Genomic DNA, 27,594 nt, shown 5'->3' with positions numbered 1-27,594 from the left:
TACTTATTTGACTAACTAGAATCCGTAATTTAAACAAACAACAGCTGTATTTTTCCGATTGCAATGTGTTATTATTATTACTAGGTTTATAACGCCTGTAATAACTACAGGTTGAATCGCTTGTGCATTATTTTGTGTACTAATGTTGAACTATACAGTTGATAGTAAACTTACTGAATAGAACCATGTTTGCAGCCAGGTTACCTAGCACTTCTTTGGTAGCTTGTTAGACATATTTTGCATCATAATCTCCTGAATGTTTTGAACTGATTCAAGAAATGAGCAGATAACACATCCAGTTACATTTATTACTCTGACATTGGACGTGTTATTGTATGCGCAGGACAGTGTATTTCTACTTACTGTGAAAAGACTGAAAATAAACAATTATGTAAATATGAAATTACGTGTCAGCTGTTATGTATGAAACTATCTGCCCAGCCAATCAATCAAGAATGATAGGCTAATTTCGTTTTGGTTTTTAAAGCAGGCTTCAGCACACTGCACTGTTCAGAAGTTCAAACAAAGCAATTCGCTGATGCCTGGCATGTCATCAAAATGTGCTGAGCTGGAAGTTGGTAAACTCAGTGCCCCTACATGTTCGATATCATCAAGTGTTACTATAACTCGTCTATGTTCCAAACTTGAGTTTTTTTTTTATAGCTGATATATAACAGATATAACAGAATAAATATGTTATTCCTTCATGTGTCATGACTCATGAGGCATGCAAACTTTTCTACAATTCTTTTATGGATTTCTGCTTTGTCCAGGACAGGGCAACAAGGAGTCAATAGACTAGCAGAGCAACAAGTCCTGAATCATAAACTGAAGCCAGGACATTAGTTATGTGGTCAACAAGTTGTGAACTGTATCCCACTCTTCCAGGACAACCCTGAGGTACACAGATCATAGGGCTGAACAGCATACACATGTCGTCACTCGGCAGTCGGCACCAGGACTAGTAATGAAAACTGTGCAAAAATAGGCTCTGTCTTGTACCCAAAAGATCAAACTAAGAAAACCAGTCCGATCCAGCAGGTTAAAATGTTTTAACCAGCCCAAGCCCATCCTAAAGCCCAGAAATACAACGGAGGAGGCCATTATTGCAGGATCTCTATATACAAGTGGCTAGTAGTGAGTGATTGTGAATTTGATGAAGCAACAACCCTAGTTCTTCACTGCCTCTTTGTTTTCTGATGACCACTCTTCATATACTGGGTAATGGGCTGGTGCCCTACTCCCTACTGCCCTTGAGTATTTGGCTAACACTTACAAATGGGATGAACCTTCCCGCTGCTCTGTTCACTTTGCTCCCACTCATTTTGCCTTTTTAATCAAAGGAAGTGGTCTTGAGTCGACCTGACCTCAGATTACTTTTTCATGTGTTGCATTTTCATAGCTAGTAATGAACTATGATAAATCTAAAATATTGTGAATGGGAATCTGGACTGAGCTTTCCAAGCAGTTGAATATGAGAGGTTGATACAAGGGGGTAAGACTTCAGTAATAAAGGCTGTCTCAATTGGGATTACAATCATTGTCCTGACAATATGCCTCATATTTAAATGTAAAATGAAGAAAATATTTGAAACATCAATAGGGATTACAAGCTGGGGTTGTGAGCCTGGCATCTCAACTAGTTTGTGTGTTCATGAGTGCGTGCCTGCCTGCCCGCCACATAATTGCAATGTCCTACATTCAAATCCAACTCAAGACCTGCGTTACTACAGTATATTATGTCATTCCGCCACTGTCTCTCTCTACCCCTTTTTTCCCCAATCCATCTTGATTGTACAGAAATATTTCTGACTTTCCAGGTGATATTCATGCTGTAGGCTCTAGACATATTTTTTAAAAGGCACGTGAAAAGCCAGGGTGTGGTGAAATTCAGTTGCACTCCGGGGGGCTCCCTGACATAACTGGAGCAGGATTGCATAGATCCAAAGAACCTGATGAGTGAGCTGTGAGCACAGTGTCCTGACTGTGTTGATCCAAAACACATTACAAGGACAGGAAGCTGAGCATGGGATATGAACTCAGGGGAGCATTCAGTAACATACACCTCTTCCCACGGCATTTCCCCTCACTAGAGTACTCGCTGTTCTGCTAAATGTTGCGGCTATCACGCATCTGTTAATGAAATCTATCTACTACAGAAATTATCAAGCTGTATTTCTTATGAATCCTGCCTGTCTGAACATATACCCAGCTGCAATGTCAAAGCAAATTCATTGTATTAATATTAATATTTGAATGTGTTACCAATTGAAATCTATATTTAGCAGGTCAGGTTTATATCTTCTTGCCATATATCAATGCTCCATGCTGCTGGTATTGTGCATAGTTGTAAAACTTCAGTTCCAAACAAGGCAATAAAGAACATGGAAGATAATAAACATTAATTCATGTCAGTCCACAACCACACTAAGATGTTTTCATTTGAAAACATAACTTCTGCTACGCTTGCACCTAGCATCCACACCACTATTATTTTGAACCCCTAAAACAGAGACATTTAAAAACAATGCTGACCCTGTAGTGAAGACTCCAGCAATGCATGTTAGTCTGGACAGGAGGGAATGAAAACGATGATGTAGATACTGATGTTCACAAAACATTTGTTGAAATTAGTAGTTAAACCAGGGATTGACTCTAAGGTCTCAGAGGCACTTGTACACTAACAGGTCATGTTCTACTTGCCCAAAGATCATGCCCACTTGCCGGAAAAGTAAATCGTTGAACAAATGAATGTTGAATCCTATCGATAACTGTCGAGTGGCGACAGTCACTTTGAAAAACCTGTATGAGTGAGTCAGACTCAAGGTAGGATTGTTCTTCATAAAAGGCCAATAATGAAGATGGAACGCACCTGCATTTGTGTATACATGCGACCTGACGCTCGCTTATCTCCCGATTAGGGACTAGGGAGTCTTACTGGTTAATTTCCAGACAAGAGTCACAAGACTATAACACTAGCATTTGTTCCTTTCGGCAGACGCATGCCAGAAAGGACAAGTTATTACAACCTAAAATGAGTTAAACACCCCAGTCCTAGGTAAATCCAGTCAATCAAGAGACGCATTGGGTGATTACTGCCATGTACACACACTCCCACATTGCACTGTAGTATATGAATTGTGAACTTAAGTGATCTGCGTTTTCAGGAGCTGACAAAATGCTACAACTCTTGTGTGCATGGAGAGGGTTTTAATTCTAAAACACTGTTTCACAATGAAAACATCTTAAGTGTGGATGTTGCCCCATTTTACCTGAATTGGGAAACATTATAGAATAATATTCTTCCAATTAAGTATTCTATGGTTGGGAGGGAGGCTCATGAAATGTTTAATGAAATTTAACTCTGTTCATTTTATATCGACAAATGCCAATTCGGCCTCACTAATTTACATTTAGTTATCCTGGTCAAACGCTATTGTAATGAAGCTAAATTCAAAGTTTGACATTATTAATTACCATTGGTCAAAATGTATGTCTAAATGTGGCCACCAACTACAATATAGTGACAAGCCAATGTTGGTGGTATATTATAAGTAATAATATAATAAATATAAGTACCAACACATTTTGCCTGATATTGTGTACACAAAAAGGATGGGTGATATAGTAAATAGTATCGATAACAACATTGTAATATGTTATTAGGATTTTTTCCAAGGTCTAAAGGGCCATGTTACAGTTAAATGATTTTAGGGACCTATTACTGTTCTAGCTGAGTGAAACCAGTATGTTTCTGTTTGTTAGTAAACATCTGTAAAAACAACTACTATAGCATTAATAACTTGAGGACTGAATGGGTCTTGTTGATATTGTCCAACCCTGCCCAGCCCTACATTAGAGAATGCATGCATAATGTCAGTCCATTAACTTAAGACGACACAAGACCCCTGGGTGGGAGGAGGTGCTCTTTAATCAAAACACAACTAACGTTACTGTAAGACATTGGTTCTCAAAGTGGGATCCGGGGACCCCCAGGGGTCCTTGAGGGAGTTCCAGGCGGTCCCCAGCTAAATCATGGATATGATTATGAACCAAATGGACACTTATGGGTGTGTAACTCAGAGTATACAAATGGAACCAAATGGATTTGGTTCAATTTGTACACTCTCAAAGAGTTAAATTAATATATTTTAAAATATAAATTGGGGTCTCAGAGATGAAAATACCATTAAATGGGGGTCCATAGCGGCGTAGCCCAAAATGCATGTCAAACAGGGGGTCCCTGAATTTAAAATGGTTGGGATACTTGGGAATCACTGCAAGAGCCATACAAATATTCTCATAGATGAGGGTCCCTGGCATCTCTTTTCAAATGGGGGTCCGCGGGCTAATATGTGTCAGTTTGGGGGTCCTTGAACATGAAAAAGTTTGAGAAGCACTGAGCTAACATTGAAATGCTCCTGGCTTTGACAGAGCTCACTTTAGCAGCTAAGCTAAACGATACGTTCCACTCGGAAGGTCTTCTGGGCCACTGACAACACATTATACCCATTATATCTCACCTTATAATAGACGTCGAACTGTATATTTTCTGGCAGCGAGCGTATGTCCCTCCTGGAGTGGCTGTAGTTGTCCACCACGGCCGAAATAGCCGTGTTGTACAGCGTCTCTGGGATCCATTCTAGCTCCACGGCAGCCATATTGTTATCTCTCCCCTCTCTCCAAAAAACCAACAGCAGCAGCAGCCTGGGATAAAAGATTCCAAGGATGAGTCGGTGACATCACGAGGCATCACGGAAGTATGTGATGGAGCGCTGGTTCCCAAACAGTGGGTAATTACATAAATTAGAAAGCAAATTACAAATGTTTAATAAGTATAAACAAGGCACGAGCGGAGCCTTTTCGACAACTATCATCTTAAAATTAAATGAACATTTTCCATTTCCATTTGAAAACAGCAGGTAATTTTTTTTGTCCTTCCTCAAAAGAAAAACAAATGCGGCTAAACAAGTCTAGAGGAAGCACTTGCGCTAGATGGCGCTAAATCCTCATTTATAATTCGTCGGGTCTTACACCGCGACGCGTTGTGAGCTTGTAGATCGAGTACTTTTGTAGATCGGCGAAGCATAATACAGGCCTAATCGTTACGTCACTGAGAAATCCTTGGCTTCAACACTAGCCCTCCTCACTCAACTCTAAACAGCTACATCTGTTCTGTTACCTACCTACAGTAAAATAATAATAATAACTATCTACGAGTCCTCGTCATACAAACCTTTGAATTCGAGCTAGCGATAATTGCACTTTAGCTGAGTTCCGACAATCCCCTGAGCGCTGTCCGATTTTACATGATCTCTGTCATCCTTCATCTCTCTCGTTGTCCGTTCTTTCCTTTGCAGAGTGCAGACAGCTTTTCCTGCATCGGGTGTTTTTTTTTGCCTCTAACTCACTGTTTCCCAAACAGTGGGCCGGGACCCTATGGCCGGGACTCGCCGACTCGGTCACGATCTGACTAAAATCATTTTTCATTTGTATTTTTTTATTTTTTAATATTTAATAACAATAGGGGTAATAATAATAATAATAATAATAATTCAAGCAAACATAGCCTATTTAGGGTCTTGAGCTAAAACGTCAGTTGTTTTATCGCCCTGTTTTTATTATTTTCTTTTCTGCTTTTGTAATTGATGTGCAAAGTACTCGTCTGTCTTTCAATGTTATATGAGATCAGATAGGCCTACATAAAGTGGTATAAATAAGCCGTAAAGCTACTAGGATGATGGATCTCCTTTTAGTTGACCTTGTACCATTTGTGCTGTCATGAAACTAGTTTTTCCTAATGCAAACTTCTAATAAACTCTTCAATCAATCAATCAATCAATCAATCAATCAATCAATCAATCAAACAAACAAACACTGCTCTAACTCATTCTTTTAACATAATTTTTGAGCGGTGGTCACAACGCTCCTATACGTGGCCGTGTGTGTGGGTATGTCTGTCTCCGTCCGTCCGTCCGTGTCTGTCTGTATGTAGCCTGGCAGTACCTTTTATGACCACACATGTTAAGGGAGGGGCGCTGTTTTCAGGCCAGGCCAGGCACACACACACACACACACACACACGCACACACACACAGGGGGGAAGGGGGGTGGGGGGGGGGGGGGGGTGGGGGGGGGGGTAAGAGGGTGCTGTTGAGACTAGCCTGGGGGGGGGGGGGGGGGGGGGGGGGGGGCGACAGAATTCATAGATCTAGAACACATAGAATTCATAGATATAGAACACAGAATATGTACAGTACAGTACAGTTAGGTACAGTAGAGTACAGTAAACCACCGCTCAGTTCACACGGGTGTGATTTTTTATCATAGCTTTACTAAACTTATATTCGAGTGCAAACTACAGTTTTGAGGCATAGGCGGGCCTACTTTAGCCTGGCCTTAGCCAGACTAAATATTGATTGATTGATTGAAGAATCTATTAGAAGTTTGCAATAGAAAAAAGTACAGTTTCATGACAGTACAAATCACTGGTACAAGGTCAACTAAAAGGAGATCCTAGAAAGCCGAGGCTTATTTCCACAGGAACCACACTTTAAGTATCTCATATAACATTGAAAGACAGACGGATAGAACATAGTACTTTATCTAGGATAATATCAGTTTCAAAAGCATAACATCAAAATACAAAGGCAGAAAAAAGAATAATAAAAAAGGGGGGGGGGCATGGGGGCTTAGTCTATTTACAAGTCACGGGTAGCAGCTGTCTGAAGGTGACTTTTCATACCAATTTTGAAGGAGGCTAAAAGGAGGCAATTTTGAAATAGGCCAACTAATGCAGCTAAACTGCAGACAGTATACAGTATATCCCCACTCTGTGTTAACATGGGTGGATTGTTTAGCTGTGCTAGGCTAGGCCTACTTTACTTTAGTGTTTCCATTCCTCGATACCTTTATAGGCCTATTTTCCATTTAGATTTTTACTACAATTATTTGAAAACTTTACATAGTTCATCATTTTTTTTCATAGCTCAAATATCTGTGTAAATTGAGATTTTGTTGAGTATAACATTTATTATTAGTTATCATTATTTAAAAAACATAGGCATAAAAATGTTTGTTCATTGGGACAAAAAAGTACCATATGCCTGTCCGTGCTTGCCCGACACAAGCTTTTGGTGGGTACTGGTAGCGTACCGGTATGATGCAATTTTTGGCAAACATCTGTTATAATATTGTACATACCCATAATCGCATTTCTCCTTGTCACAACTGTTTCTAGCCTAAAGATGGTAAAGATTATAACATTCTTACAAGTTGGCCTACAAATTGTATTTCATATAGGTCTACATGGCCCATAAATTGGCCCAATCTCATAAGTCAGAAGCCACATCAATGGTCATTTGTTGTATGATCATTGATCACTTATCCCTAATTGTCTCCACCAGCCGAAGGCTGAGGGAGAGTATGTTTGTCTCCACCAGCCTGAGGGAGAGTATGTTTTCCCCTCCGTCCGTCCGTCCGTGCGTGCACTCTAAAAACAAAAACTAGGCTCTACTCAATTTTATTGGTGAAACATTTTTACACTCAAAAATATTGAGTAAATATTACTGTTATGAAATCAGGTAGATGATAATCAATTAATTTGAGTAAAAGTAACCAAAACTTTTACGTACTTATTAACACGTTGCAAGCCGCGGCAGAACCCTCTGAACAGAGGTAGCGCCGAAGAAATAAGCCATTTATTTACAAACATGTTTTAAAAAAACAAAGCCCACATGATAACAACACGTACTGGAGTGCTCGACACAGCGTACATATTCATCCTGCAGAGGTCGGCGATCTTACTTTGGCGAGGCGGAGGGGAGATCAATTCCATTCGTTTACGTGCGGCGAAGCAGGGAAAGGAGCGATAGAGAAGCGGCGCCCGAACGTGATTGAAACCGCGATCCACGAACAGAGACAAAGACCAGCCATCTTGTTTGAGCTTCTTGCTGAGTTTCAACACTGGGGAGAGGATGAGGCTCCTCCTGGCCAGCCATCCATCCAGAATGTGAGTCAACGGCGTGGCCTGCTGGATATTAGGAGTATCACACCCAGCACCAGAAAATGACTGTCAGAGCATATTAACCCTTTCAGATCGCTCCAAAAAGACACAGAGAAGAATTTCCGATGTTTTTTTTTATTTTATTATAATTTATATCAAAAGTCCGGGAATAGACGGCGTGGCTGATGGGACCCAGTAGGAAGTCCGAGGGAGTACGGCCAGGCTTAGAAGGTGTTAACAACTAAAATTGAGTACAATGACCTAAAGAAATTGAGTAGATATAATTAAATTATTCAGTCAATGCCACAAAAGACTACAAGTAAATACATTGAAATATTAAGTAGATCTAATTGAATATTAGAGTATGATTTAACAAAACAAATATGTCACATTTACTTTATTCATTTACTTTTATTGATTTAATTCATATAGTACCATTTACCCCTTTCATTTACTTTACCTTTTACTCCAGGAGTACATGATGTCAAATGAATACACATGAAATAATTATGCAGATAATTATGTTTTTAATCAACTAATTTTGACCAGTGTAACACCACATCAAGTATGAACATTCAACATACTTTAGTATGTAAATGACATGCAACAATGCCTGCAAAAACAATATGTTTAAAGATAATGATCAGGAAAGGGGTATCCCTGACACTTTTAAAATTCTGTTTACTAAAGAGCAGTGTGTGTTCACAATACTGTATATAAGTACCTCTAATTGAACTGTGCATACTGTAAGTAAGCAGTCTGTCAAACATTATGCACCATAAGAACAATGAGCCCATCAAATGAACAGTAAGTCATAACCACAAAATACATTAAAGACAGTCAGAGGCCATTTGGCATGAAAGAAAATCACAACTTGGAATATGAAATAATAAATAAGCATTTACAGTAGCTCAACATTTAAACATATTGACTATGCACACGTGTAATGTCTATATGCTAAACTGACCTGTTTGCATTATGACTCGAATGCACCAGAAACAAACACTTTACATTAACCAATTACTATCAGCAACAAATACCATTGCAAAAATGCTGTTTTGACAATAAATCCACTTTCAGTAGGTTATACCCACTTTCTGAGAGCATCTTGCTGAACAGTAGTCGGCAAGCAGACATTTTTTCAGTCTCTGAACTTTGGCTGAAAGGTGTCCAGGATCCAACTCAACTAGTACTTTTTGGAACATCTCAAGACCATATCTGAGGTTCTTGGGGTATCTCAGATTAAAGGCATAGAACAGTCCCAACAGATAGCAGCAGACCCCCAAGATTGTTGAGGGCAGTGATGCCCTTAATCACAATACCTACATCAGTAGGTTCATTCATTGAGTCCTCTTGGTTCTGCAGCAGGTAGATCTTCATCTTCATCATCACCTCCTCTGTCAACTTCTCTTCTACTCTGACAGGTGCACCAGCAGCTTCCTTCCTGCACACATTGTGAAGATAATTGTTTAGAGCTCACTTTCAGGCTAAATGTTACAAGACACACAGACACACATTGAGCAATCCTAGCTGTCTCCACACATGCAGCCCTGGGCATAATCTTGAATCAGTTGGACCAGACATGCAACGGATGCAACAGCCATTCAGCCAATGTCACAACCTCATTCTCTGGACATCACTATGCTGTTCCTTTGCATGTGATGGTCTCATCCACGATGACATTAAAACGTCAAAACATTTATTTTACTAACTTGAAAGTCCTTGATCTTGACACTATCTTCTTCCAGATAGTCGATGAGACATCGGATGATGACCTCTCGTGTTCATTGATTGGGGATTCCTCTCTGCAGAATAGAAAAATAATTATTTGAACAATAAAGAAAAAGTATGACTGCACTTTCATAACTAACATAAACTTTGGCAATACAATTGTTTCCACAACCCAGTTTTAGCAACGGAAGCTGGGAGACTGTCCTTAGTAGCTATTAAGACATACATTTAGAAATGAATAATCAGGAGAGAGAGAGTTGCAGGGGATAAAGATGAGTTTAGCATAAATTAATATAGTAATTATTGTCATTAGCCAGGTGAAATATAATTAAAGCAGTTAGAGTAAATGAAAGTTTCATACCTGAAGTACAATACTCATTTGTGCCCAAACTGCCCTTCTTGGACTGGAACATGGACAGTAGTTTGGGGGTATAGAAGTCCAACATTGCCATACATTTTGGCTCAAGATTCAGTGTGGTGATCATCCTGAACTTTGCACTAACCTGGAAGACAGAGATGAGGGGAAGAGAGTAAAAAAGAAGACATGTAGATAATAATGTAGGCCTATACCTGTGCATTTTATCTTCATTATACACACCATTGTATGCAGCTGTGCATAGCTTGTAATAAATGCAAAAAGTCACAATGACTAGAGGGCTTGCACATTCCTCTCACTGTAACCTTAACTAGCTGCAAACCTTTGTAAAGAACATAAGTTATACCCAATACATTTGTGTAGCCTATATGCACAAAGATACAGTAAATCTACTTACCAATATTTGCAAACCCTCTCCAGGTTTCTTGTTGAAGAAGATGTGTGCTGCTGCTGTTTGTTGACAGAATGTTCCAGTAGAACTTTCCCATGAACCCTTGTGTACAATTTTGAATCTTAGTCATATCTACTCAATTGTTTAAGTTGTTGTGAGAGATGAAAGATTATTAAGTTGGAATGAATAATAATTAAGGGTCTTTTTAAATTGATCCATATAAGTACTCCATACTCAAATATTATGAAGGAAAATTACCAAAACAAATTGAGTATAATTCATGAATAAAATCAGTTGGTCAAATACTAATTTATTCTCATGAAATTAACTCAAATATGTACATATGTACATCTAACTCAAAAAGAACAGTTGGATTTTTACTCATTTTGTTTGGTGTGACCTACTCAAACAATCACATACATGATATTCAGTGATTTTATTGAGTAAATATAACTTTTTCTAATAGTGCTATTTACTCGGTCACAGAATTCTTTCTTAGAGTGTGCGTCCGTCCGTCCGTGCGTGCGTGCGTCCGTCCTCGCAGTTTGTGAGCAGCTAATCTCAGTCACCGTTGGCCCGATCGCTGCCAAACTGAGCACACACACTCCCTGGATGCCAATCTAGAACCTCTGCCCCACATTTTTCAAATCAGCCTCATGGTGGCGCTATAACAGGCCGATTTGTGTGGCCTGGTTGTTACCAGCAAATCTCCGGCGCCGTTGGCCCGATCGCTGCCAAACTGAGCACACACACTCCCTGGATGCTAATTCAGAACCTCTGCCCCACATTTTTTAAATCAGCCTCATGGTGGCGCTATAACAGGCCGATTTGTGTGGCCTGGTGGAGACCTGTGCTCGGAAGAGCACTGCTTCTAGTTGGTATTTCTTTTCCCTTCTGCCAAACTGAGCACACACACTCCCTGGATGCTAATTCAGAACCTCTGCCCCACATTTTTTAAATCAGCCTCATGGTGGCGCTATAACAGGCCGATTTGTGTGGCCTGGTGGAGACCTGTGCTCGGAAGAGCACTGCTTCTAGTTTCCCCTCCGTCCGTCCGTCCGTCCGTGCGTCCGTGCGTCCTCGCAGTTTGTGAGCAGCTAATCTCAGTCACCGTTGGCCCGATCGCTGCCAAACTGAGCACACACACTCCCTGGATGCCAATCTAGAACCTCTGCCCCGCATTTTTCAAATCAGCCTCATGGTGGCGCTATAACAGGCCGATTTGTGTGGCCTGGTTGTTTCCAGCTAATCTCCGGCGCCGTTGGCCCTATCGCTGCCAAACTGAGCACACACACTCCCTGGATGCTAATTCAGAACCTCTGCCCCACATTTTTTAAATCAGCCTCATGGTGTCGCTATAACAGGCCGATTTGTGTGGCCTGGTGGAGACCTGTGCTTGGAAGAGCACTGCTTCTAGTTGTGAACTGATTTGACCTTTATTGTCTCCACCAGCCGAAGGCATGGGGGAGAGTATGTTTTCCCCTCCGCCCGTCCGTGTGTCCGTCCGTCCGTGCGTCCGTCCGTCCGTGCGTCCGTCCGTCCGTGCGTCCTCGCAGTTTGTGAGCACCTAATCTCAGTCGCCGTTGGCCCGGACGCTGCCAAAGTGAGCACACACACTCCCTGGATGCCAATCTAGAACCTCTGCCCTAAATTTTTCAAATGGGCCTTTTCTAGCGCCACCTAGTGGCCGATGTTCGCAAAACACATTTCGGTGCACTACTCTTACAGATTTTGGCCAAAAATCCTACAAATCGGTAGGCATTATCTCGACAGTCATGTGATCGACACAGATCTGTCCGATTTTGCATATTCCATCCTGATTGGCTAAGATTGGCTTCCAAAGTTTGTAGGATTGAGCCGTTTGGAACAAAATGCCTCAAATCCCAAACGCAAAGTGCAATCATCATGAAATCGCGCACACACGTTCCCACTAGGTCGAAGAAGAAATGCCACTTAAAATTTTTGAAATCAGCCTCATGGTGGCGCTATAACAGGCCGATTTGTGGTTTTACCTATAACTCCACCGATCAGTTTCAAACTTTGTAAGCGCACTCCCTAGAGGCTAAGGATAAACCTTTGCCCTGCATTTTTCACATCAGTCTTTTATAGCGCCACCTTTGGGCCGACTTATGTAAAACACATTTTTGGATATTACTTGTTCAGATTTTCTCCAAAAATAACACAAATCAGTACACAGTATCTCTATAGTCATGTGATCAAGTCTGATCCGTCTGATATTTCATATTCCATCCTGATTGGCTAATATTAGCTTCCAAAGTTTGCAGGATTGCTCCGTTTTTGAACAAAATGCCTCAAATCATCAATGCAGCTTGCAATTACCGTGAAATTTGCCACACATATTCCCACTATGTCAAGGAACAACTGCTTCCCTTTTCACATTGGCCTGTTATAGCACCACCAGCAGGTAGACTTTAGCAAAACACATTTTTGGAACACAATGCTTCAAATCATGCATGCAGCGTCCGATTGCCATGAAAGGTCTAAGGTGAAGAACATATGCCACCCTTTTTACACTGGCCTTTTATACAGTAGCACCACCAGGACGCCTGGCCTGGTGGAGACCTGTGCTCGGAAGAGCACTGCTTCTAGTTAAAATGTAATATGCCACTGGTGATATGCTTATATGGCCTACTTTACCATTTCAAATGTAGGCTTATTCTTATTTTTGCTTATTACATTTTTTTTTAATTTAGTTAGCAGTGCTTGACATTTACTTTTTGAGGCCTTTGGACAAGTATATTTCCCCTTCACTTGTCTGGCCAATACAATCACTTGTCCGGATAAAAATGAGACATTTCACACTTAGAACAAAATGCAAATACTGTTCTGGAGGCAGCAGGAGAGGAGGAAGGGTAAGAGGATGGGGTGAAAGTTGAAACTTTAAATGTTGGCAGATGACTGGCAAGGCCCCAGCGGAAAGCCTGGTGATGCGAGGTTAGGCAAGGGGAGATATCTGAATTGATGGAAAGGAGGAAGGTAGGCCTACTGTAAATACTGTGAGACCAGATGTAAGGCAAGGCCACAAATATTGGACAGAGGTTCAAACTGTATGGTGTGGACGGGAGAAGAAAGGGTTGATTTGATATAATCTGAATGGAAGAGGACCAGTATACATACAAGCAGACAGCAGTGTTTTGGATGTGAGGAGGTCAGACATAGTGATGAACATGATGAACATGAAGCTGGACATAGAAGGGGAGATGCTAAATGTTATCAGTGCATATGCCTGGGCGGCCTGGCAAATTGTGTGTGCATTAAAAAACAAAATAGAGTTCTGGAGTGAGTGAGTTAGATGTAAGCAATTTACCCCGAGTGAGAGGACATTATGCTCTCATAATGTCCGCAGTGAGGGTGTTATCGGACGAGGCGCAGCCGAGTCCGATAACACCCTCACTCAGGACGAGAGCATAATGTCCGACCCCGAGTGGTAAATAGCTTTTCTACCACTTTTTCCCGTATACATGAAAGAAAACACATAGTTGTAACTTGCAAGGATCTTAAGTTACAATCATTATTGCCTATAAAACTTCCGCGAGACAGCAGATAGTTCCACAAACAACATCTTCTACTCACCAACAGATGGCGCCAACTCCATACTAATCCATGCGTCTAGCTTACAGCTAAGCTAACGTCAGTTAGAAGTACCGTTCCGGCCGTAAATAGAGGCTGTTCGCTTCCAGAAAGGCATAGGTTCAGAGAAAAGGGGCTTTAAAGTTGGCGGATTGCATTGGATCCAAATAAATCGGCGACGATAGTACGCACGTTAGTAAACATAGGACCGCTGCGACCTTCATTTGTTGGTTGGGGGAAAGGAAGTCCCCCACCTCCTGAAGTCCCCGGATGTACACTGAGGCGCATTGATCTCGGACACACAACTTTGCGGCAGTTGTCCTCTCATAACCTCCGGAATTTAGCCAATCAGAATCCAGTATTTGAACACGTGACTCGAAAAAGTGGTAGAAGAAGTATTAGAGAAGATACCCAAGAGAGAGCAAAATCCCTCACACAGGGTCCAGGGAAAGGGAAATGAACAGAGGGGAAGGGAACAGGGGTGATGAGCATATGATGGATAGGTGTTAAGGTATTAAGGGGACGCCAAAATGTACCCAGGTCTAAACTTATATAGCATGCATGTTGGTGATAGCCCAATGTATAAAACTATGTGAATCATTTAGCTAAGCATTAAGCTAGCCAGGTTTTGTCAAAATGGTGGCTCTGGGGTAAGATGAACCATATGCCTTGGGGTAAGTTGAACTATGTGAATCACCATTCATATTTGTTATTAGGTCTTTGCTACTCAAATTATGCTGAATCATCTTTCATTTTGATGAATACACTCATTTAAGACACGTTTTTTAATATTATATTAATAATTGCAAATATTAAAAGGTTCTGAATAACAAACGTTATTTAATTGGTTTTAATAATTTTTCTTACGGTTTAAATAACCGTAAGAAAGGAAATAAGACTATTTGCAAAAGGGAAATGTGTTATTAAAATATTTCTGATAAGTAAATACATTCTTTGTTCAAGTTTAAACTGTTAAAAGTTTAGAATATCACCGCCTATTACTTGGATCAACTTACCCCCCTCACCTGGGGCAAGTTGAACCACATGACCACTTTTCTTTTAATAAGTCATATTTTTATGGTCCTTAGTCATAGACACTTACTTATAATTTCAAATGATAGCAGACATCCTGAAATATGTCTAGATGTTTTGAATTTACTGCCATCTCACGTTGTCTTGCTTCCAGGTCAACATAAGCAAAAAGTGGTTCATCTTACCCCGTTCTCCCCCTACATGTTTTAATGTGCAGTTTAAATAGTTAACCTAACTGAGAATGAGCATGTCAATATTAAATTGAGATCACAGATGACTCTGTGTTTTGGGCACGAGGAGACATAAGGCTGCGGTGATTCTGAAGGGGGCGGACCCCCAGTAGGAGCCATGGTCACTTGTAGGCTACCACCCCTGGCTTAAATCTCATTTTATCTGTTTGTGATGGACACTGTGCGAGTTAAGGCCTCTGGAGGGCAGTAACTGCCATGGCTGCCTGCATGTCGTACAGTCGTAACGGTCGCTACGCCCCGAGAAGAAGACGCGACGACGACTCCGACGTCATTGCGTTGTTGGGGTTCTTCTCGCTTTGAGCATGTCTGAGCATGTCTACTGAGCTGGAAAATAAACAAAGGCTACTCGCTCCGCCGCGATAGAAACTCATCTTTTGTTCAAAATTTGACGGCTTTTCCCTTTTTTTATGCTATCAACACGAAACCCAACACCAAACTTCAAGACATGTTGAACGCACTGCTGATGCGGGTGAGCGTGTTCACGGACCAGGGAGGCAGGAAATACATGGAGGACGTCACCGAGGTCGTAGTGGAGCCCGAGCCGGGAGAGGACGAGGCGAGGGCGGACGAGAAGGACGGCGGCGGTCCGGGCGGAGACTCCGCCGACGGTTCCACTGCTGCCGGGGACCCAACAACTACAACAGCAACAACAACACAACACCCAGACAGTGGTGGGTTTTACTTAAAGTAAAACTATCAATACTGTAATGTAGAAATACTCTGTTATGGAATTGAAAATGTGCTTGAGTAAAAGGTACAAAAGTGTTGCTATGAAAATGTAAAAGTACTCACTGTGCAGAATGTCCCATTTATTTCACAAGTTCAAAATGTCTAAAATTAAAATATCTTTTGAAAATAGCAGATCTACAAGCTCAGATTGGCTATTTTCAAATGGCCGAAATAGGCTGAAGTAACTAAAACTAAAGTTTTCAAATAATTATAGTTTAGTAGCCTGGTACAATATTTGGATTCGAGATCAGATGATGTCGTGGAGTATTGAACATTGAAACACTCCAGTAAAATAAAAAAAAGTACTGTACTTTACTTGAGTAAATGTACTTGCTTTATACCACTGTCTACTGCAGACCCCGCCGAGACGACCCCACCGTCTGCAGCCGCTGCGTGCGTTGCTCTCCTCGCACACGGCGAGGACCAGAGCAGCAGCAGCGGCGGCGCGTCGGTACCGACGGAGCGGCGGAGCCCGTCCACCGGCGGCGAGGAGGAGGAGGAGCAGCGTCGCTCCGTGGCCTTCTTCGCCGTCTTCGACGGCCACGGAGGCCGCGAGGCGGCGGAGTTCGCCCGGGACTATCTGTGGGAGTTCATCAAGAAGCAGCGGGGCTTCTGGTCCAAGTGCGACGAGGAGGTGTGCGCGGCCATCCGCAAAGGGTTCGTCGCCTGTCATCACGCCATGTGGAAAAAGCTACGTATGTTGTTTTTATAGATATTCTGATAACTAACGTTGTTGTTGGGTGAAATTGTGACTATTATTGTTTGCCACAAATATGTTTGACACAAATTGTAGACGTGAAACAAAAAAACAACAACAAGCAGACTGGAACTGGAACACTATCAAATTCATGCTTATAAATGGCTTCTCTCTGTAATAATTATATACTGCATATACTACCTTTGAAATTGTTATTGAAAAGGGTATAAATGTAATACAATATAATTACACACATACTTCAAAGAGATATACACAATAAAGCCCAGAGGCCTATATCCATTGTGGTCCCTTTTGAGCCCTTGATGAAAGTATAATACTTGTGTAGAGTTAGGTCCCTAGCGTTAGAAGCGTCTCTTAAGATTAGAGATCATCACTGACATAGTGTTAAGAGAGTCTCCTTAAGTTCTTAACACTATGTCAGTGATGATCCGGTGCACCAGCACCCTCTCATCTCTAATAAAAAAATAAAAAATACAGTTTCGCTAGTCACCAAAACAAAGGTGGTTGAAAGCCTACTCTACTTAGTGGGAAGTTCTGGGAACCCTCTGAGCCCCCCCCACCACATGTCTAAAATACATTTCTAGGGCGAAATGAGAAATCTGAATGAAAAACTCTTCCTGGTTGAGGGCTGTTTTTACGAAACCAACATCGCAGAGCTGAATAACACCCAACGAGACAATGAATGCATTCCTGTTAATGTGGTCCTAGTGAGTTGGCGCTGTGATGGCGATAGTGAAGATTAAAAAAACAAAGTAGTAGTAGAAATGTATTTTAGATGTGTGGTGGGGGGCTCGGTGTGTTCCCACTAAGTAGAGTAGGCTTTCAACTCCCAACAGCCACCTTGTTTTGGTGAGTAGTAAAACTGACGGGGGCCGTGGCGCTGCACCGCGGTTATTCTTATCACGTTCATGGATGTTTTTGGCCTCAGAAGTGTTAAAGCTATACTGTGTAAGATGCTCAACTAGTGGTCAGTAGCCCTATAGCAAACCGCGGTCGCGTTCGCGTCTTTCGCCCGTTTTTCGTACCTTCACACCCCCGCGTCTGCCTCCACAACGCCGAGAGCTATCTTTAGAGGGGTCCCTGGTTCCTGTGCGTTCAGGCATTCCGGAGAAACGGACTACTTCACCCTGCCTGGTAGGCGAGATTACCTTTTGAGTAAAGAGACACACGGGCGACTACAAATATGGCGACCCCACTTCAAGATGCGCTGTGATTGGCCGGTAGTGTACCATGTGTGCATGATCGGCGATGTGATTGGGCAACGTATACACAACGTATACAAATGATGCAGATTACGTCATTTTGGTGCGAAATCCGGTCCACGGCCAGGATCATAGAAAACATATAAAGAGAAGGCTTCAGAAGCTGAAAATAACGGAGTGGGTGTTCTAAAACTTTAGCGATTTAACAGTTAGGACAATTTTAAGATTTGTTTTATAAAAAAAGTTACATGGTACAACTTTAAGGAGAACTCCTTCTAATGCTATGGACCAGAGCAAGTATATCTTCCAACGCAGCGAAAAAATATTTGTAATGATGTAGTTACTAGTTATCAACATGTGTTCAGTAGGCTTCATATAGGCTAGCCCTATGTTTACCCTATTCAATGTGTACTGGTTATCTGAAGTAAACACAGGATGCAATGGAGTCCGCTTGCTTCCTGAGTCTGAATGTGATCTATTTGCCCAGACATGTCATCATGTGGTGGGGTGAACAGCTGAGCAAACCAGGGCTTATGTCATTTGTGTACAGAGAACACATGATGCACTGAAACATGTCATGCCACGTTGAGTCCGTGTCCTAGAGGTAGACTTTGGTCAATCATATGATTATTGTGGTCAGCTGTTGGTCATTCTTGTGCTAAGTAGCCTAAAACATTAAATACACTTTGAAACCGTTACACGGCTCTGAGGGATGAAGTAACTGACTGTGAAATGTTGGTTCATCTGTGATCTGACTTTATCCCGTTGTCGTAATATCAGGTTTTCTTGTTTAATCGTACAATTTACAAACTGTAAGATACCAGGTAATCAATTATTCTAAACCTATCATCTGTTTATACTAAGATGCTATATAAATGTAATTTTAACAGTGTGGTAAAGGAAAAACAATCTGAAGTAACAAAAACATGAGAACAAACGACCAAGGTCTATCTGCTTAGTATTATCTAGGTCAGTCGCTAGCATCAATGGAACAGGTTTCAGGAAGGGGTACGGTCCGGAGAGAGTTGAGATTAAATTGATCTCTGAAATCATAGGACTTACTTATTCCACCAGTCCACTAATAGTGTCTGAAAACATTTGAGGTGAGAAATAATCAATAGAGTTGCTGAATCTTGAAGCAATTGATCTGAAAATCGTAGTTTGAGAGTATTTGAGAGTATTTTGGGTGAGCCAGGCGAGTGAGTCACAGGAAAAATACGGCATGTTTGTAATTGCCATGGCAACCTTATGAGCAGCAGGCATTCATTTTTCAGCACAACATGCCAATGTGTCTTTGGATTGGGAAGGGCACATGTTTACTATTTGCTTGTTTTGATTATGTTTATATGTTGATCTTTCCTGTTAGCGGAGTGGCCAAAGACACTAACGGGGCTCCCCAGCACATCCGGCACCACGGCTAGTGTGGTGATAATCAGAGGCCAACGTATGTATGTGGCTCATGTAGGGGACTCGGCGGTGGTCCTTGGTGTCCAGGATGATCCCTTGGACCAGTTCATCAGAGCCGTCGAGGTCACCCAGGACCACAAACCTGAGCTGCCCCGCGAGAGAGAGCGTATCGAGGGGTTGGGAGGAAGGTGAGATTTAACCTGGAAGTTAATAAGAGTCGTTGATTTCTTTTTTATAGGATTTAATTTAAAGGCCCTTTTAGACCGGGGCGCGTGACGCGGGCGTTCTCGCTTGGATCAGCGGGGATCGCGCCGTGGTCTCATCAGAGTCTGTGCAGACGCGCAGCATGGTAAAAAAGCTGACCGCAATCCAACGGGGACTGCCCCATAGGTCGAACTCCCGTTGGGTCGAACACCGTCGGCAGGTTAGCTACTCACCAGCGTCGGCAGGTTAGCTACTCACCAGCGTCGGCAGGTTAGCTACTCACCAGCGTCGGCAGGTTAGCTACTCACCAGCGTCGGCAGGTTACCTACTCACCAGCGTCGGCAGGTTAGCTAATCACCCGCGTCACTTTTACTGAGGTTAGTGTTAGGTTTAGGCATAGTTTTACTGAGGTTAGGGTTAAGGTTAGGTTTTGGTGGTCGGACCAAAGGGTGTTCGACCTAAGGACATGTTACCAATCCAGTCTGAAGTGGTGTTTACAGCAAGGGGAAAATCTTGATAGTCCGACATCCCATTAGTCCGATTTAGGGTTAGGGTTATTGGTTAGGGTTTGGTATCGTCAGACTCATGGGACTTTAGAACAATGGGACGTCGGAACAACGCTGCGCCCCCTACAGCAACAGAAGCCGGGTTGCATTCCTGGAATGTTGCCAGACAAGAAAGTGGACCCTCCCAGTGACAGGGTTCCCACGGTCATGAAATTCCTGGAAATATTTTGAAATTAGAACAATATTTTTCCAGTACTGGAAAGGTTTTAAGTCATGGAAAATATTTAGCTATGCAGAGTCTTTGGCTATTGATTTTGTTAAAAACATTTTCTAAAAAATGTACAACATTACACAAAATATGTAACATAAGTAGTTTTTCGCCGAACGGGCTGCGTGATTGCAGCCTAATGTATGCAACTAGAAGTTCTCATTCTAGGCTTGCACCTTTTGGGTGCTCGTAGCAGTCACTTGATGCAAACATGCACGGCCGTCATTTAGGGGTGGGCGAGATGACGATAATTATCGTAGAGACGATACAGCTTGGCCACGATATGCCTTTTCAGAGCTATCGTATGGATCGTGATACAGTGATAAAAGGCTCTGGATACAGCGAGGGCACATTCTATGAGTCGCAGCTCTATAACTTAATTTATACTTCTATAGTACGGTGGTGTAATTCGCCAAAAAGAACAGATCTACAAGCTATGAAACAACGTGTCGCAGCTCAATGTGTCAATAGCTTGAAGATCTGGCCCCTTGCTTCCACGGCCCCTCCCCCTTGCTTTGGGCAGCAGTGCACGCAGGCAGGCTACGAGCGACAGACAGACAGACACACATAGAGGGGCTGCGTGACGGTGTTCTCCCTCGGTCTATGGAACTGGCTTGTTCTTTGGATATGCCAAAACCGACACAATGAAACTAAAGTTATTTGCAAAGTTTGCAATGTTTGAACGTCACTCATTATAACTTTTATCCAAACACGGGTGAAACAGCGAAGGAGCGCCGCAAACAGTGCACGTGCGCCCGCACATGTCATGGACGGACCTCGTTCCATAACCGTTTGCATCTGGCTTACAAAAGCAAGTGTGTCAACAGCGTTAATTAACCTAGGAATGACGGCTGGATGTAGCAATGATCCACTGTGTGACCTGCTAACTTATCTATCTATCATCATCATCATCATAAAAACGAATATCTGTGTGCGTGTCTGTCTATATCTTTTGTATCATAAAAATGAATAGATTGTCTATCAATAGAATATCTATTTATGTATATGAGTGTGTGTTTGTATAATTCATTATCATGTTAATAATCATAATAAAATCATAATAATCCTAAAAACTAGCATAAAACAGTATTGTGATAATTGTCGTGATAATATTTGCTGAACAGTATCGTGATATTCACTCATTATTGCGCTGAATGACTTCTGTATATAGGCCTGGAAATTGGTTTAAATATTCTGAAAAAGTTTTGGAAATTCATTGGTAAAAATGGGTGGGTCTGCAGAGAGGTTTAATTGTGTAACTTTTCAGCCCTCACGAGTCTGCCTCAGTCCAGTAATCTTCTTTACAAATATACTTTATCTTAATTTTATATAAAAAAATGCATATGAGCCCCACCTAGGACTCCAGAGGTCCCAGGTATGATTCCAGCTCTCAGCAATGTGTCGAAGTGTCCCTGAGCAAGACAAGGTTAAGCTGAAAACTAATGGGTAGATGGGTATAATAAATAAATACAATTATTATATAGTAATATTAACACACATTCTTTTTGGCAGTTACAAAATCCACCAGCCACTTTGGTCGGCAAGCCAAAATGTTAACTTATCTTTACCAGGCCGTAACAGCGGGGGCGGGGATTATGTTCTTGCATCTGTAAATCTTTGAGCAGCTAATCTCGGGCACCACTGGACTGATCAGCGTAAAAACTTTGCATGCGCAATCCAGTAGGCCAAGGAAGAACCTCTTGCAGGCCCTTCACGTTTTGGCCTATACCTGTTGAACTGTAGGTCATAAAATAATTAAATGTTTTCCCTACTGGATATCTTGGATCATGACGCACCACGGCCATTTCAGCCAGATTAAAGACCTTTTTTGTTTTATACGTGGTCAACATATTGACACATGACAGATGACGTGTGGTGTGCAACAACTCCTCCTGGGACAGGAATCAAACTCGGGATCAAACCTTTAGCAGTGGCCTTTAGCCACTGCTAAAGGCAGGTGCCCTGCTAACTTGGTTGTTATGGAGTATTTAACTTGGGTTTCTCCTCTTTTTCAGCGTGATAAAGAAGTCTGGAGTGAACCGGGTGGTGTGGAAGAGACCAAGACTGAGTCACAACGGCCCTGTTCGCCGCAGCACTGTCATCGACCAGATCCCCTTCCTGGCCGTGGCCAGAGCTTTGGGTAAGGTTGTCAACTACTGACACTTGTTCCATATTGATTCTTTGATAGTCACGATATTTGATGTTTGTCTAAAATCTAAATGTAAAAATTAGGCTTAAAGTTGTGTCTGTCCATAGATGTTCCTTCAAAGGCTAGGTGTGCTCAACTATTAAGAGTGTGAACTGTCTTTGACCTCAGTCCGGTGCACATTCCTTCAAAAGAACAACCGCATTCACAAATTGAATGTCTCTCCAAATGTTTAATAAGTCGCAGCAGCAGTCAGAGAGGACGATGACCGCGTTTCGATCCTTTGGCCTTCGTCAGTAGATGTTGATGTTGACTGAAGGCTGAACCCTAGAGCTGTGTTCTACTCTAGTTGGAGTCATCCACTTCTGCATTTTACCAATTAGCTCTCTGTTTCAAGAATGCTACACCCAAGATGACTAACTGCTAAGTAAATTAAAACACAAGTACATAACCATGCTTATTGAAACATTAAGGTGGGCATAAGCCACATGACCATCCTCCACAGTTTTATGGCACTTAGGACAGCAAGCACAAAGGTAAAACAAAGGTAGAAAAAAGTCCACACAGAGACTCTTCTAGAAGGCTTCCCCCATAGGAGTCTCAAAAAACTAACTGAACACTGTCATGCGACTGTATTGAGTAGACTATGTTCTCCCGCTGGCCTGGCCACTTAACACTTTTGTTGCTATCAATTAAATCTCTTTGAAGGTCCGCAATGCCATGGTCTCCATAGACGTCCATGTAATTCATAGTGCACGGATCATGCACTCCCATGCCTAGATCATGCACCACGTGTTTGCACGCTGTTCACAGCTTTCAAACAAAAAAATCCATGCAATTTCGCGATCGCGATCATGCCTAATACATTTTTTGAGGTCCAAAAAACATTTTTGAAAAAAAAAAATCTTTTTCTTCAAAAACGGCCCAAACTCGGGAAACTCAGGGTTGGCACAGGGGGGGTACCAATACAAACTCGGGAAACTCGGGATTGGTACCAAACAGGTTAAGCTTTTGCTCTCACGCTGCAGGTGACCTATGGAGCTACGACTTCTACAGTGGGGAGTTTGTGGTGTCCCCGGAGCCAGACACCAGTGTGGTGGTCCTGGACCCCAGTAAGCACCGCTACATCATCCTGGGGAGTGACGGTCTGTGGAACATGGTGCCACCACAGGACGCCGTCTCCATGTGCCAGGACAACGACGAGGCTATGGTGAGTTGAGCATGAGAACAGGTTAGGACCGGAGACTGAATCTTGTCGTCTAGTACCATTATGGATTACTTTTTTTCATGCAGTTTACTAATTGAGAATGGGATTAAATATGTGATTAATCACAAACGTCACGCAAAAGATGTGTAAAATAGGGATGCAAGGCTTTAGTTTTTTCCATTCAGACACATTCCTAACCTGACTGCGCCAGATAGTTGCAGCAGTGCGTAACGCTCTGCCTTACATCTGGGCTCTCTCGGGCAGACTCGATGTAAGGGGCGGGCCATTTTTTGAATTTCTTTAGCTGGTGAATGGATGTGGCCGTCTCTCTGTCACAGTCTGGGAGTGCCAACTCCAACCACTCATATTGGCCTGTCTGCATCCACGTGGTCTGCAATCAGACTCTATTGGCTCAGAGCCGCTCAGAGCCCGCCCGTAGCTGCCGCTGATTGGTCCGGCCCGGGGCTTTACGAGCGTTATCAACTCCCACCGAGAGAACTCAGATGGTAAAGTAGAGCGGTAGCCTGCGCACTACTGCCACCATCTGACGAAAGTCAGATTAACACATTCCAGTATGACATCATTGTCTGCCTGTCATTATTGTCAAGGGAAAAACAAACCTGTTTTTTAAAAATATGTCTCTCACTTCATACAGAGCCATTGAGACTTCACTGTGCGAGGGAGGGGGACTGTCGCAAAGGAAAACATTTAAAAATGTTAAATATTTAAACATGTTATGCTTACAATGAGAATCCCTCTCTGCTCTCATGCGTAATTTGTTCGAGCTACTGTGTTAGAAATAACTTTACGTTGAATGAGCTCCTGCTACAGCAAGTCGAGATAATAACAGACATCATCTTGATTACCCATCAATGTAGGCTAATTACGGTATATGCAAATGTATTAATCTGACTGTCGCTCGCCAAAATGGGCGATCAAGCTCACAGCGTGTTTTCTTTTTTACAAGCAACTCCGTTGGATTCACTTGCAGTGCCAATTCAACAGTAAATACGTGTAAAGTAGTAATGCTACATGTACTTACAAAGCTGAAAATGCTGAATTCACAAGTGCATATTGAACCGTGGGTGGCAAAACCGCACTGTTCAATATTAAACCGAGAATCATTGCATCCCTATCATCAAGACGGCTCTACTTAAAGCTATACTATGTAACTTTACTCTTGTAACCCAGATTTTAACCCGGTTTCCTGCTTGCTCTGGCCATAAATTGAATCTTGACCACCAGGTCAAAATTCTTGTCAGATTCTGTGTCTAGGGTTAGACATGACCATTGACATGATCTAAATGGAGACAAAATTCAACCACACGAAAGTTATATTCTATCAACATACTCTAGCACAGGGGTCTTCAACGTTTTCAGGCCAAGGACCCCTTAGTTGAGAGAGAGATGAAGCAGGGACCCCCACAACCTGTTCATAGATTCCATATAGTTTCATTGTTTGACAGCACAATCATCATTGTATTTTGGATTTTGGTTTTTCAGATATTTAACCACTCTGTCAATACTTAATAAACTTGACCTTTCACGCTGTACTTAGTCTGCTCTTTTCCCCTTCTACACCAAAGCTCTTTGCCGAAAATAGCCGATCTACAAGCTCACAACGCCTCGCAGTGCGAGGCGTTGTGAGCTTGTAGATCTGCTATTTTTGGCTAAAGTACTCAGAAAATGGACGCTAGGGTTCAAGTGGTTATTATACAAAAGGAGAAAAAAGTTTCTATCACTCAAAGATTTGGAGGACCCCCTGTAGTAACTCTGGGGACCCCCTAGGGGTCCCAGACCCCCTGTTGAAGACCCCTGCTCTAGGAGTGAAATCACTGCAGCTATCTCTGATAACTAACACCGGCCCTCTCCTACAGGCTCCGTGCGGGGTGTCCAGTGCACGGCAGCTGGTCAGCCACGCCCTTCTGCGCTGGCGCCAGAGGATGCTCCGAGCCGACAACACCAGTGCCATCGTCATTGCCCTGCAGGAACCCGGTGTCTCCCAGGAAACACTTCACCATGAGGAGGAGCTGGTGAACCTGGCCAAGGTGTCCCAGTGCCCCAACTCCTCCCTCTCCCGCTCAGACACGCCGCTTATCCAGGTGAGTACAGGGTGATGAGGGGATTATACACACAGGGTTCCCACGGTCATGAAATTCCTGGAAGTATTTTGAAATTAGAAAAATATTTTTCCAGTACTGGAAAAGTTTTGGAATTCATCAAGGGTCCTGGAAAAAATATCTATGCATTGTCTTTGGTTATTGATTTTGTTAATACCTCTGAAATGACAAATTAAACATGGGCCAAATTGTCAAATATATAGGCAGAAATTGTGAAACACGGCGTTGCGAGGCGTTGTGAGCATGTAGATCGGCTATTTTCACAATAAAACCGTGTTATACAAAATTCCTCAACTCTTGTCAGGGTGCCGGGTCCCCTGTTAAAACATGATTATTTCGGCGGTCACGGCCTGAAAAGGTTGAGAACCACTGGCATACACTACCTGTCTTTGGGCATTGCGCATAGGAGTAAGCGGCCTGTTATTGAGCTGAATTATTGTTATATAGTCCTGGAAATTGGGTTACATATTCTGGAAAAGTTTTGGAAATGTTTTGGAAATTAATTGATAAAAATGTGTGGGAACCCTGTACACAGTGGTCTCAGAATGCCCCTCTCAGGTGGAAAGTTCTGGGCATAAATAGGCAATCAATCACATTCATGAAAATAGCAGTTCGGCTATTTGCGACAAAGAGATTTGGTGTAGAGGGAAAAAAGAGTGCACATATTTGACTCCTGGGGGGTTAAAGTATACTTTCAATCACAAATCCAGGATAGTTTCATAGATGGGAATTTACGTACCAGTTATCATAGTAACTCATAGCAAGTCACCCCCGAGTTTGAAATGCCCTTGATTAATGAATTAATTTATAATACAGACATTTCCATTGATAGCTACACTTGTGCTTCTATATCAAACACAAAAGAGGAAATAATCAATCCATGAGGGCCTCCATGATGCTTTTGTTCCACGGGATGAAGCAAATAAGTGTTGTAGGGAAGTTGGGCACTCAAGACCTATCTATACCTTTTAATTCTATGGTGTCCCTAAATGTTATACACATGGAAAATGTGCCACAAAAATTTGCCTCCCTCGAATCATACAGATAAAGCAAAGCAACGTTGCTGCCTGAGGAAGGGTTCAGCAACTTCCTCAGTGGCCTGTATGTACATGGCTGTTGTGTCTGTAGACAAAAGGCATAAATGAATAATCTTAATCTGATACATACGGTTCTCCCTCTCTCCCCCACAGCGTCTTCCAGAGGTGGATGTCCCCGCCGTCGTCTGTGAACTCCTCCCCACACTGCAACGCATGGATGGCCTATCAGGAAGCAGCAGCCTGTACGACCTTTCCTTGTCGGCGACGGGCCCCTTCGCCCCACTCCCAATGGAACCGGCACGCTCCGACTCGCCTCTGACCGAGGGCTCCACCCAGGGGACGGGGCTCGAGGGCGTCAGGACGACCAGTAGCAAAAGGACTGTCGATGGACCAGCGGCGCTGGCAGCGTCCCAGTCGACCAAGAAAGCGTGTCGCAGACACGGTGACAGGACACCCCTGGAGACACACACAGAGGAAAATGACCAGAAACAGACGTCCAACAATGTCTCCGTTCTGCTCCAGCAGCATGGAAAGACCACAGTGTGTGTTTGCTGAGACACAATTCCACCCCCCCCCCCCCCCCACACACACACACACGCTGTCTGCGAGGAGATCATTCACAGGTTTGTGTAAAACGTCCACGCCCCTAGTGACTGCATTACCACGCTAGGCC

At 42.6% G+C, this 27,594-nt stretch overlaps 2 protein-coding genes across 4 annotated transcripts in view; one reads left to right on the top strand and one right to left on the bottom strand.

Annotated features, from left to right (window-relative positions):
* The window catches only part of appbp2 (amyloid beta precursor protein (cytoplasmic tail) binding protein 2), a 32,103-nt gene extending 16,108 nt beyond the window's left edge, over window positions 1-15,995 (bottom strand). For 2 of the 3 annotated variants that reach the window (XR_013962287.1, XM_080732197.1), the window contains exons 1-2: window positions 15,865-15,995; window positions 4,524-4,707 (exon numbers count right to left, since the gene is read on the bottom strand). Coding sequence is in view for 1 of the 3 variants with exons in the window: in XM_080732197.1 (XP_080588323.1) it covers window positions 4,524-4,707; window positions 15,865-15,884 (204 nt within the window). In the remaining 2 variants the exon portion in view is untranslated. Of the gene's footprint in view, window positions 1-4,523; window positions 4,708-5,236; window positions 5,363-15,864 lie in introns of those variants that run through there. The other variant, XR_013962288.1, reaches the window with a different exon arrangement.
* Window positions 15,690-27,488, top strand: LOC308290389 (protein phosphatase 1D-like). The gene is made up of 7 exons (XM_080732198.1): window positions 15,690-16,048; window positions 16,463-16,801; window positions 19,393-19,621; window positions 22,427-22,551; window positions 23,586-23,767; window positions 25,642-25,866; window positions 27,075-27,488. The coding sequence occupies exons 1-7, from the start codon at window positions 15,823-15,825 to the stop codon at window positions 27,474-27,476; spliced, it is 1,728 nt and encodes a 575-aa protein (XP_080588324.1). The 5' UTR covers window positions 15,690-15,822; the 3' UTR covers window positions 27,477-27,488.
* The last annotated feature ends 106 nt before the right edge of the window (window positions 27,489-27,594 follow it).

The sequence above is a fragment of the Nannobrachium achirus genome (genome assembly GCF_963921795.1).
Source record: "Nannobrachium achirus genome assembly, chromosome: 8".
Classification (NCBI taxonomy): Eukaryota; Metazoa; Chordata; class Actinopteri; order Myctophiformes; family Myctophidae; genus Nannobrachium; species Nannobrachium achirus.
The sequence above is the reverse complement of the archived record's forward strand: the minus strand, read 5'-3'. Positions and strand labels throughout refer to the sequence as shown.